We start from the raw sequence: 12,080 nt of genomic DNA, 5'->3' as shown, positions 1-12,080 counted from the left end.
TCGATGTACTACTACTACCACTACAACAGGGAAAAGAGCCCCCTTTGTTTTTGCCGATACGTCTCGATGACTACGCCGGATGGCTTGTTGGACTGCCTGAACGAAACCCTTCTTCCCTGGCTGTTCCGTCTTTTTGGAATTAGCCATACGATGGAGACGATGATCAGGCACACTTTTGTCTTTGAGCACATGAAAACAGGAAATGAGAGAAAAGACCGAAAACACACACACACACACACCAAAATTACAGGGGCGTTTATTTTTGTGAAGGGAAGAATTTGTCAAGGATAGCAGCAAGCAAGCAACGTACACGTGTTTGCAACGTACACATGTTTAGTACACACCGACACACCGGTTTCCAGGACGAAAAAGGGACACAATCCGGATACAGCAGCAGCAGCAGTAGGCCACATATCTGCCAGCCTGCCTCTCTTGATGGCGGGATATATCCCTCAGCATACACTCACTCTACTGAATACCTTACCCCCTTCCCTGTTACCCAGAATGGAATACCGCTAGTGTAAGCAGCAAAGGAAGACGCCGGACATTCAATAGTTTTATGTAGGACCAATGCGACGTCTCTTCTCATCGCCATCCCCCGTGCTGTTTTGCTATAAATGTGCTTATTTGTATGATATTAGTTTGTACATTCATTCATGGTGCATGCATAGGATATGCATACATGGGCGAGATCCAGGCTCTGGCCGGGGATCTAGTAATCGTCGTATTACACATGTACACAAGAACCCAAGGAAAATCTATCAGGCTTGTTACTTATTTTTTTCGAGACCGTCGTCATCATACACGCCCCGGGCCGCCGAGGCAAGACCACTACAGCCAGCACCGGCAAGAGGGCCATTGCCAGGGTTCCAGGTAAGTTGTCTTGCTGCTATAGTAGCTTCTGCACCAGTGCCATCCACACCCACCCACGGACGAGACTCTTTTCTTTTCGAATGGCCCTCATTGGTTCGCTGGTTCCTCTTGGGTTTGGGCGAGCTCTATGCCAGGTCCACCCACTTGCCTCTTGCTCTCTCTCTCTCTCTCTCTCTCTCTCTTCCGGCCCCGTCACATTACAGTCCGTCCTGTGGCGAAAAATCGAGGGAATCGATCATGAAGCAATCGAATTATGCGCCCTGCTTGTCCAGCGCGGTGAGGTAGGCCTCGAGGTCGAACTTGGGGTCCATGGGGTCTTGTTTCACTGTGTCGGCGGGAGTCAGCATCTCTTTGGCTTTGGACAAGAAAAGGAAGGGCAAGCACATACGAGGGCTCTTGTCGGTAGACGAGGCCTTGGGGTTCTTGGACTCGGCGTACTGGGCGCGAGCCTGGTCTATTAAGTGTTGCTTGTGCGCCCACTCCTTCTGTGCGGCGGCGGCCTTTTGCGAGGCAGTAATTGATCGCTGGTGGGTGAAGCCGTAGAAGACACCGAAGGCGAGGGCCGAGTACCGAAGCACCTATGGGGTGAGAAAAAAGGCTGTCAGCATGTGCGGCCTCGTCTTTGTTTGCCTCTCTCTTCTCTGTCCGAGCCGAGGGAGGGGATGGAGGTAGGGCGACAACGTACGTTAACTCCCGAAGAGGCAGACATTTTGGTGGATTGGACGGGCTGGCGGATGAAGGAGAGAAACGGAGGAGGAAATCCGCAGCAAGCGCGCAGGCGAGTGAGTGCCAATTGACGGGATTGGGAGGCGGGTGAGGCGGGATTGATGTTGATGTCGGGGAATATGGAGCGACGGCCAAATGCTGGAGCTCAGTCACAGACAGACTCGATCGATCAATCCAATCCTGTTGCAGCCGGGAGATTTCGCACGGCAAAACTTTGGCTGGCGGCTGCCAGTTGGGTTGGTTGGTTGGGTAGGTAGGTAGGTAGGTAGGTACCTACGTACTCGTACGTACTTGCACTATGTTGAGCACAGGCATAACTGGCTTGTGTGGTTGTGCAGGCCGCTTATCCGCTTATCTACATCTTATGCAGCCTGCCGTCGATTAGTGCAGGGGACAAAGACACCCCCATGGCAAGGCACGGCAACCCTGCAAACACCAACGCGCAATTCATTCGCCGGCGACGGGTTCAGTTCAACCTCATCGGCCTGAACCCGAGACTCCAAAGGCATCATTGCTACCGCAAACAAACAACACCCCGAGCGCACCTCTCTTCCTTCCCTCTCCTTTCCTTTCCTTTCCTGCCCTTCCCTTCCCTTCCCTTCCCTTCCATCCCCAGACCGGGCCATCATCACAACTTCTACAGCGCCGCCCAAGGTCCGACCCGGCATGGGTTTCTGGCGCCGACACGATGCAACAACGCAGAGATGAGATCCTGGCCAAGAAGGCGAAACTCGCCGAGCTCAAACGCCAGAGGGAGCTGAGGGCCAACCAGGCAAGCACTGGCAGGTCGAGCGTGAGCGGTTCCGGCGATGTATGTCCTACCTACTCCTACCTACTCCCACTTACTTCCCTCGGCCAAGCCGCTGAACTGACTCTGCTTCCTTCGCCCTGGCGCAGCTCATATCCCCCACACCTGGCCGAGGCGACAAGCGGGAGGAAATCGAGTTGCTCATCAACAGCTTGGTCGGAGAGAGCAGGCCGGTCTCGGTGTCCACAGGCGCCGCATCCCCGCGCATCGAGGAAGTCGCCCCAACAGCGTCCTCAGCGCCGGCGAGCTGAGCGGCGACATCTCGGAACTGGCCTCCCAGCCCAACGGCCAGATTGCCGCCCCTTCCCAGCCCCAGGTCCTCACCACCGTCGCCCTCCAAACCGTCTTCGAGTGCCCGCCCTCGCCCGTCAAGGAGATCTTCTCCTACAGCAAGGGCGTGCAGACAACCGACGAGTGGACAACCCCTCCAACACGCGCCCGCGCCGTCTCGGAGCTGCCCGAGGATGATGAATACGCCGGCCTTCCCTCAACGCCAACCAAGAGGCAGAGCGCAAGGGCCAAGCTACGAGAAGAAGAGTTGCGACAGAACCTGCGCCAGGAGATCGAGGAGGAGCTCAAGGCGACCTTGGACGGCTCCGTGGCCACTTCCAACTTCCCGGCCAGGAAGCTTACAGACGAGGAGCTCAACGCCGTGACCGCCTCGGACGACTTTGTCGACTTTGTCGAGCGATCAACCAAAGTCATCGAGCGAGCCCTCGACTCCGAGTACGACATTTTGGCCGACTACAGCCTACAAGTGCACGAGCTCGACGACGACGAAGAGCAGGCGGGCAATGCGGCTGGCAAGGGCCGGCGGCGCGTCAAGGAAGTCATCCAGTTCTACGACGAGCGCTGGTCCAAGAAGCGCATGGTCAGCAGCATCGACTTTTCGCCCAAATTCCCCGAGTTGCTCCTGGCTTCGTATACCAAGAACCCCTCGGCCCCGCATGACCCCGACGGAATCGTCCAGGTTTGGAGCGCCAACCTGCGGGACCGGCCCGAGTTTGTCTTCCATGCCCAGTCCGACATTCTGAGCGCCAAGTTCTCTCCCTTCCACCCCAACCTGATCATAGGCGGGACATATTCCGGCCAAGTCCTGCTGTGGGACACCCGAGCCAAGTCGGCCCCGGTCCAGAAGACGCCCCTGACCGGCTCGGGCCACTCACATCCCGTCTACTCTGTTGATATCGTCGGCACGCAGAACGCCAACAACATCATTTCCGTTTCCACTGATGGCAACCTCTGCGTCTGGTCTGTGGACATGCTGGCCCAACCCCAGGAATCCCTCACCCTGACGAACCCCCACCCCACCAAATTTGACGACGTAGCACCAACTACCATGGCCTTCCCAGCAGCGGACCCTACTTACTTCTTGATTGGCTCCGAAGAAGGTCCTATATACCCCTGCCACCGGTACGACCGGGCTGGCGCGAAAGCTGGTATCGACTCTCGCGTCGCATACAAGGGCCATGCTGCGCCCGTCATGTCTGTGGACTTTCATCCTCCACGAGGGCCCGTTGACCTCGGCGACCTGGTCCTTTCTTCGTCGCTGGACTGGTCCGTCAAGTTATGGAAGGTTCGCGCACCGGCCGCCACCTCCACCATTGTCGAGCCCCAGGGCACCGCCGTGGCTCCACTCCTCGAGCTAGTCCGTGAAGATGTCGTCTACGATGCCGCATGGTCCCCGGTCCGGCCGGGCGTGTTCGCGCTCGTCGACGGCGCCGGCAATCTGGAGATCTGGGACCTGAGCATCGAGACCGAGATCCCCATCACCAAGATCAGCCCCAGCCAGCGCAAGGAGGGCCGCACCATGCTCAGCAAGAGTCTAAACAAGGTGGCGTGGGAGCCCAGCGAGGGCAAGCGCCTCGCCACGGGCGGCATCGACGCCGCCGTAACCGTGTTCGAGGTCGGCCCTGACCTGGGCGGCAAGGACGGCGTCAGGTCGGAGGAGTGGTCCAGCGTCAAGAAGCTGGTAGCGCGTCTCGAGGCCGGAGGCGCGGTTGTATGAGTCTGAGGCGGTTGGTTGAGCCTACTAATCGGTGTTGTTGACTATGTACATAGTCTTCGTGCGGGTGTGAAGAAATGGGGCAAATGAATGGTTCTACCCCCTAGGGAACAGGCAAAGTGTAAGTATAAGAGGAAAAGAGAGCGTGTGAGAAAGAAAGAGAGAGAGAGAGAAAGAGAGAGAGAGAGAGAGAGAGAGAGAGAGAAGAGACCATACTGAAAGAGCATACTGATTTTGTATGGCTCCCTTACCCAAAGGCCAAGTTGGGTTGTTATGTTACTTGTGTTATACCCCTTAAATTTAAACTGTTGATATGAATTATGTAAGGTTCCATAACTTTGTAATCTGGCTGTACAGCCATAAGGGAACGATCTTGTGATAATTTTTAAGCATTACTTATGTTTATACGATGAACACAACCAAGTAAGTCTTTGCAGATATTATCATAAGCCGAGTGACTACTGGCATAGCTGCTATATCTTTTGACTACGAACTACGTCATTGAGCATGGATACCGGTGCTTAACTTGGCAACATGCACATTGCCAGACCAGACATGCAATGAAATAAGTAGCACAGATGACATTCGATGAGCGTTACAATAAAATGCGCAATGTGTCTCTGGTTCAATATTACGCCAAAGCCCAAGAGAACTAGACTACAGGTACATGTTGCTACATGATGTGGTACATATTTTGGTGTTTTTGGTCCAACGTCATCGTCGCATAAAATATCCGTTCTTTTCACCCTCTCTCCCTCTCCCCCTCTTTCGGTCTCTTTGCTCAGTCTGTTTCATCCAGCGCAATGACGACTGGTCCCCTCTGCTCGACCGCATTCCTAACCTTGCCCAGGACGACGGCCCGGCGGGCCCGGCGCTCCTTGACGGCCTTCTTCTCGACTTCGCCGAAGCCGCTCATCTTCTTGCGCGGCGGCACCGCAAACATGCCGCCGCCGATGCTGGCCACCGACGCCGAGAGCGAGTGACGCATGGCGCTCGCTCGGGGGTGGTAGCCCGGCGTGCTCTCGCGGAACGACCGGTCGGGCGAGAACATGAACGACGAGGTCAGCTGTTTCTTGGGCGTGTTGAAGGGCGAGCCCTCGCGGCTCCGGGTGCTGGAGCCGAAGTTCAGAGTGCCTGGCGACGCGAAACGCAGGGAACGCATCCGGTTCTCCAAGAGATCCACATCGCCGCTGCGCTTCTCGGCCATGGCCGTCATCTTGGTAATGGTGCGTACCACGGCGTCTATCGTAGGCACCGGGCCGCCCTTTCCATTGGCCCCGCCGGCCGCCGCAATCTTTGCCCGTAGCATAGTGAGGCTTTCTTCCGTCTCGGCCAAAAGCCTGGTAAAGTGGGCTAGATCGCGCCGAAGGTCACCCTGTCGTCCTGCCTGCTCCGTCGTCAATGGCAGGGCCCAGTTGGCAGTGGCTTGGTCAGGATCAAAGCGAGCGTGGATAATCTTCTGGAGATCATTGCGCTTGCTACGATCACGGATGAGGTCCCGCAGCAAGTCTTGACATTCCGCTACCTTGTCCTCGGCATCGGTGATACGAGCCTCCCTCAAATCATGGGCCAAGTCTCTCGAGATGATCCTGCTCAGATCCTCGAGCTCGCCAATAGTCCAATCATCCGAGTTGGACAGGTCATCCTTTTCACGTCTCTCATGCCGGTGCGCCTTAGAGTGACCGGCAATGAAGTTCGCCAGGGAACGCCCATTGAGCCCAAGCGTATCAATCATCGCGTTGATATCGCGATACACTGCTTCGACTTGAGCAGGGATGTTGTTGTCGGCAGCTGGGGCTGGGCCGGCGTGTGCGATGAACTCGTCGAGTGTCAGAGCCGGCTTGATGTTAGCATTGAGCAGTTCTTGTTTCCGCTCATCTTCTTCATCGATCAATAACTGTGCCTCCTCGGCTTCCTTCTTTTCGCGTGCCTTGCGCTGTTGCTCAATGTGGGAATCGACCGCAACACTTTCTCGGCCACTGATTGGTCGGCTTTGTGTTCTCTGCGACGCACCCAGCAGCTGCGATGCCATACCTGGGGCACTGAATGACCTGGTTTGTTCGCTTCCCATCACCCTTGATGGGATAGCCCCACGTATTGGGCTTGGTGAGCGGGGACTGATGGGGTTAGGTTGCGGGAACGTTGGTATCTCTTGACCCGTATTACCGAATAGGGATTTACGCTCGGGTTCTGGGCGAGATATTGTCGAGAAGCTACCACCTAATCCGTCGAAAGAGCTCTGGGGAGTGAACCCTGGCGATTTGTCTTTGCTGTCTTTGCTTTCCGGAGGCGGGCTCAGATCTTTAGCGACATCGACACCACTACCCTCGGTGCCTGCTTCACTGGCATCTTCTGCTTCACCTTCATCCGACTCGTCGTCTTCTTCACTATCCGAGACTGGCGGTGGGTTTGTGGGGAACATGAACATCCCTGTCGATTTGGGAGGTTCCCTGTCAAAGACAGACCGCGCCTTTGCAGGTGGTTGGGATGGCTTTGCGGGTTGGGATGCGACTCCTGGAACTGGTTGGAACTTCACATCATACACCTTCTTGTTCGTCGTTGGATCAGGGGGCAATGGCGCATCATCAGACGCCTCGGGCTTGGGCTTAGGTTTGGCCTCTTCCTTCTCTCCGGGCAGAGGAGGAAACTTCACATCATATACCTTTTTGTTCGTGGACGGGTCAGGCGGCAACGGAATGTCGTCGCCTCGCGAAGGCGGGGAGTCTGATGGTAACGGTAACAGTTCTGCCGGCTTACTCTTCGAAGTTGGGAAACTGGGAGGTAGTGGGGCTTCTTCAGGCGATTTCCTGGAATCTGGGGAACCTGCTGATGTTGTTGATGAGGATGATGACTCGCCCAACGGATAGGATGTCTTACTGGTAGAATCAGGGGGGAGAGGAGCGCTAGGTACCCCGGAGAGCGGCTTCGGTGATCCTGGTTCCTCTTTGACCTTAGGGGCACCGAATATGCTCGACGTGGGCTTTGAGGGCTGGCCGAAGAGTCCGCCGCCCGAGGGCGCTGGAGCAGTCTGTGAGAAGAACTTGGATGGTGCTGGGGTTGTCGTTGGTGTTGTAGACTGTTCCTTGCTCCCAAACGGGCCAGGGCTAAGTGGTGCAGCAGCTTCTCCGATTGCAGATGCAAATCCACTCCCGAACATGGACGTGCCCCCGGAAGAAGCTTCCTTGGAGCCCTCGTCGGCCTTCTGATTGGGGTCGGGCTGGAAGCTAGAGGTAAGCTTGAACGGTTGGGAGCCGAAGACATTCGATGCGCCTGCTGGTTTAGAACTCGGCGGCGGAAATGATGTACTGTTGTTAGTCTCCATAGAGGATTCGGTTGGTTTGCTTGAAGCAAAGATACTTGTCCCACTCTTCGCACCACCATTACTGAGTGCCGCAAAACCTCCCTGATTCGCAAAGCTGGCGAATCCGCCAGACGGCTTAGATGTTCCAGCTGCACTTCCGAAGGGGGAGCCGAAGTGGCAGATCCAATACCTGCACTCGCAAACCCAGATTGTCCGAAAGCAGGTGTGCTTGTAGCGGTCGACGCCGTAGCCCATGGAGAGGCTTTGGCCCCAATCCCTGACTGCTGGCCGAATGAGGGAGTACCGAATTTCGGGGCCGAGGCTGCAGGTTGACCCCCAAAGGAACTCGAGCCGAAGGCAGCGCCGCCAGTGCTTGAGCTTGCCGGCTGCGAGCTCCAGGGCGATGACTTGGCTCCCAACGCCGAAGGCCCGCCGAAAGCAGGTTTTCCAAGGCTAGATGGTGCCCCAAATGGCGAAGCACTGGCTGCGCCGAACGGGCTTGGCTGAGCTTGCGTCCCCGAAGTGGTGCTGGGCGCCCCAAATGCATTCTGTTGGGCTGGCTGAGCTATTGCAGGTGCACTAGCCTCGGCAGCTACTAGATTGCGGTAGGTGGTACCTGCTCGAATCGACTCGTTGTATATGATCCACCACGCCGACAGCACGCCTTCGTCGTTGAGTACCCAATATCCTGGTAATGGCCCTGCAGACTGCTCCATCTCATCAGTCGGGATGGGCTTATAGACAGGTTCTTTACTCGACAAGTCGAGAGCCGTGCCTACAGGCAAACCACTGTCCGGGCTTTCTCCCATCGGCAACGTTGCACGCTTGGAATCGTCCGCGAGCTCTGTAGTTGTGAAGACGCCCGTTATCTTAGCTGCATCCATCTCCGAGGTCAGAGGTGTTTTGGACCGCGACATGAGGCCGATGTCAGGGGTTGCAGTCGAGGAGAAGACTAGAAGGTCCTGCAAATTTGGGTCGAAATCCTTCAGACGTGCTGCCGTATGATGGGGAACTTTAGGACTACCAAAGGGATCGACTGGGTCTGTCATCTTCTGGTAGTTGAAATTTGGGCCTTGGCGAGTTATCAGGTGATAACAAGACTGAGGTGGCTGCTCCGCCGTAGAGACATGGATAGACAAGAATAGGTCGTTCTCCAGCCAGGCCAGGAATGAGACTGTCACGATAAGTAGTTACTCTTAGACGTAAAGGACCGATGTCAACATACCAAAGAAGCTCCCATTCAGGGATGGGGGTTTGGGAATCGTGGCCTTCAAGTCGCCAGTGGGCGTCATCTGTTGTATTGTGCCATCGCCTAATCCAGCGACCAGCTGTTTGCCCTTGGTACTCCAGGCGGCACAACTGACTTGGTCCTTCAATATCTGGCCGTTCTTCCCAGCGACAAAGTCTTTGTTCTTCATATCTGCTATGAGGAGGTTGCCCTTGTCCGTGACAACAGCGCACAGCTCCCCCTTCTCGGGCATTGGATTCGGTATCAGGGCTCTTAGCGACTCCCCGTTGGTTGGGATCTCGAATGCGGGATTGGTCGGGCCCTGAAGGAGAGTTTCGACATTGTAAACGGCCAAGCCTCCACCGTTTTCGGCCGATAAAATAAGGTAATTCTCGTCTGCCGTGAATGTGAGTTGGCATATCCTCGTGGGCACTGGGAGTTTCAGCTCTGGGTTAAATGATCGAAATTCGCTGTCGCCATCTTTCGGGCCCGAAAAAGCTTTGCGCACATTTTCGGTGGTGGCAATTGTAAGGCCATCGGGGCCAGCTGCGGCGACAAGGCCTTTCCGCGAAGCAATGGTGAGGAGGGAGGCGTTCTGGGCCGGGGCGGGAGACCATGCAGAGGTGAAGCGGACTTTGGCGTCACCAGCTATGGACAGAAAACCGAGGGTTTCGGTGGAAACAACTTCCAAGTCGGGGCCTTGGTTGACGGATCCTGCTCCTGTCCCTTGGGCCGGCCCGGGGCCCAGGGCATTGCCAACGTTCCCAAAGCCAAAAGCCATGCCTGTCGACAAGTTCCCAGGGTTGGACAAGAGGGCCAGGTGCTCTTTCTAGAAGAGGTTTATGTGCATCGGTAGGAGCAAGAAGTTGTCGCGTATCGCGTCGCTCGTAGAAATAGGGCGAGCGTTGTTGAATCAAGGAAACGCTCTTGGTGAAGGAGAAGAAGAAGAAGGGGAAAGCCTGCCGGGATGAAATGGGATTATTAGAGGTTGTAAATGTAAGAGGCAGGTAATCGCGACGACGACGTGACTGACCTTTACCAGGCAAGGTAGCTATCAAAAGCCAAGGCCACTTTTTAATGGGTCCTCCCTTGAGTAGTGTTGTTGTTCCAGCAGCAGCTCGGAGCCTTTGTTGTTCCCGCAGCTCCCAAGAAGCAATCTGTTGCAGGAGCCTCACCTACCTGCCGGTCCTACGGAATGGGACGGGCCTGAGTAGGTAGAACCAAAGGCGTGTGGGCGTCGTCGTAATTAATGGCATGTTCGTCGCCAGAAAGACTGCAGCAGGTGTAGACGAAGAATTCCAGAGCTCTCCGAAGGTGCAGGTACATGTACCTTTCATCGACGGGAGTTCTTAGGTTAGGCAGGGAACATTAACATTGGACACAGGTAAGCTCCCCAGCATCTACCAGTGCTAGGTGCCTACTTAGGTAATGCTCATCAATCAATCAAATCGTCCAGTGGGAGGCAGTAGCGGAGCCCAGTCACTGTAGGTACCCGGGTACCAGGCCCTTTTTAGTGGGCGTGTCCGAGCTTCAAGGCAGCTCCAGCTGTTCGTCAGCGTTCCAGCCTGTCTCATCGCTACAGTAAGTAAGTAGGGAAGGCATTCATTGATTCATTCAATCACCAACACCTAAACGCCAACGAAGCACCAGACCCGAACAGCACCACGTCCGTAATCGGCTTCGTCACGATCCTCCAGCCACCGATTCCCCTTTGACATCCCTTCTCCGGGAGTCGGCCTGCAAATTCGTCCATCGTACCGCGACCCCGTCTTGAAGCAGCCATCATGCCTGGCTTCGACTTCTCCAACTACAACCGCAATGCAGCCTTGCATGCGCGCGGTGTCCCTCTGCCCAAGGCCACCAGCACAGGTACTACCATCGTCGGCTGCATATACGATGGTGGTGTGGTGGTAGGTCTTACCTTTCTCGCGCCTGCATAGAGACCGGGCGGCGGCAAATAATAAAACTAACCTATCTACTAGATCGCTGCCGATACCCGCGCCACGAGCGGTCCCATTGTTGCCGACAAGAACTGCGAGAAGCTTCACTACATAGCGCCTCAGATCTGGTGTGCCGGTGCCGGTACTGCTGCCGATACTGAATTCACCACCGCCCTCATCTCCTCCCAACTCGAGCTTCACTCCTTGTCCACCGGCCGAAAGCCTCGTGTCGTCACATGCATGACCCTGCTGAAGCAGCACCTCTTCCGATACCAAGGCCACATCGGCGCCTACCTCGTCGTGGCTGGCGTCGACCCTACAGGTGTCCATCTCTTCACCGTCCATGCCCACGGCAGCACGGACAAGCTGCCCTACGTCACCATGGGTTCCGGCTCTTTGGCTGCCATGTCCGTTTTCGAGACGCAGTGGAAGCCCACCCTGACCCAACAGGATGCCATGAAGCTTTGCTCAGAGGCCATCCAAGCCGGTATCTTCAACGATCTGGGATCCGGTTCCAACGTCGATGTCGCCGTCATCACGCCAGACAAGACTACCCTGCACAGAGGCTACGTCAAGCCCAACGAGCGAAGCCAGAAGCTCAAGAACTACAAGTTCGCCCGCGGTACCACGGCGGTTCTGAACGAGAAGATCATCACCAAGGACGAAATCGGCAAGTACGTCAGTGTGCAGACTGTAGAGGGAGAGCAGATGGAGGTGGACTCGTGAAAGGGGCGAGGTTACGTAACGGTTATGGACGACATCAGGTCTTGATGAGAGCACTCTGTATTTCTATACTGTGCCATAATAGACGGCGTCTTATTGCTGGGGAAACCTACCTGGCTCTGTCACACCCTCTATTGCTCTTTTGCTACAGGTGCTATATCGAGATGTTGAATTCGCTCTATGTGGACCGGTTCTCACTTACAGTTGGCCGTAACGCCCGGATCCGTCAGGCGGCGGCGCTATGAGGACCCTTCTGCTTACCATGTCCACACAAACCCTAACTGAACGCAGATCACAGCAAACGAGGAGGCGCGAGTGGTTTGCATGTCGGATTAGTTAATCAAGTGACATCAAGACCGAGTCCCCGCATATCCTACGGGCTACCTTGAGAATCGTATAAAGTGTAATCTTCTTGAAGATCCCACGGTACTGGCCCTGAAAGTGGCCCAACTTCAACTCGCACGGGCGGCCTGTTT

General features: G+C 55.7%; 4 protein-coding genes across 4 annotated transcripts; 2 read left to right on the top strand and 2 right to left on the bottom strand.

Annotated features, from left to right (window-relative positions):
- Positions 1-1,124: 1,124 nt before the first annotated feature.
- PG986_007191 (mitochondrial f0 subunit e) lies at positions 1,125-1,582 on the bottom strand (the record flags this gene model as incomplete). Its single annotated transcript, XM_066843413.1, has 2 exons — positions 1,125-1,451; positions 1,559-1,582. The coding sequence occupies 2 exons, from the start codon at positions 1,580-1,582 to the stop codon at positions 1,125-1,127; spliced, it is 351 nt and encodes a 116-aa protein (XP_066699525.1).
- Positions 1,583-2,287: 705 nt separating this feature from the next.
- On the top strand, positions 2,288-4,415 carry PG986_007190 (uncharacterized protein; the record flags this gene model as incomplete). Its single annotated transcript, XM_066843412.1, has 2 exons — positions 2,288-2,410; positions 2,559-4,415. 2 exons carry the CDS (start codon positions 2,288-2,290, stop codon positions 4,413-4,415), a joined length of 1,980 nt encoding a protein of 659 aa, XP_066699524.1.
- Positions 4,416-5,193: 778 nt separating this feature from the next.
- PG986_007189 (nuclear pore complex subunit) lies at positions 5,194-9,722 on the bottom strand (the record flags this gene model as incomplete). The annotated part of the gene is made up of 3 exons (XM_066843411.1): positions 5,194-7,862; positions 7,904-8,887; positions 8,939-9,722. The coding sequence occupies 3 exons, from the start codon at positions 9,720-9,722 to the stop codon at positions 5,194-5,196; spliced, it is 4,437 nt and encodes a 1,478-aa protein (XP_066699523.1).
- A 1,003-nt stretch (positions 9,723-10,725) lies between these two features.
- Positions 10,726-11,607, top strand: PG986_007188 (uncharacterized protein; the record flags this gene model as incomplete). The annotated part of the gene is made up of 2 exons (XM_066843410.1): positions 10,726-10,851; positions 10,924-11,607. The coding sequence occupies 2 exons, from the start codon at positions 10,726-10,728 to the stop codon at positions 11,605-11,607; spliced, it is 810 nt and encodes a 269-aa protein (XP_066699522.1).
- Between the last annotated feature and the right edge of the window lie 473 nt (positions 11,608-12,080).

This window comes from Apiospora aurea, assembly GCF_038362705.1.
Source record: "Apiospora aurea strain CBS 24483 chromosome Unknown utg000005l_segment0_segment0, whole genome shotgun sequence".
Taxonomy (NCBI): Eukaryota; Fungi; Ascomycota; class Sordariomycetes; order Amphisphaeriales; family Apiosporaceae; genus Apiospora; species Apiospora aurea.
This window is presented reverse-complemented; position numbering and strand designations above follow the sequence as displayed.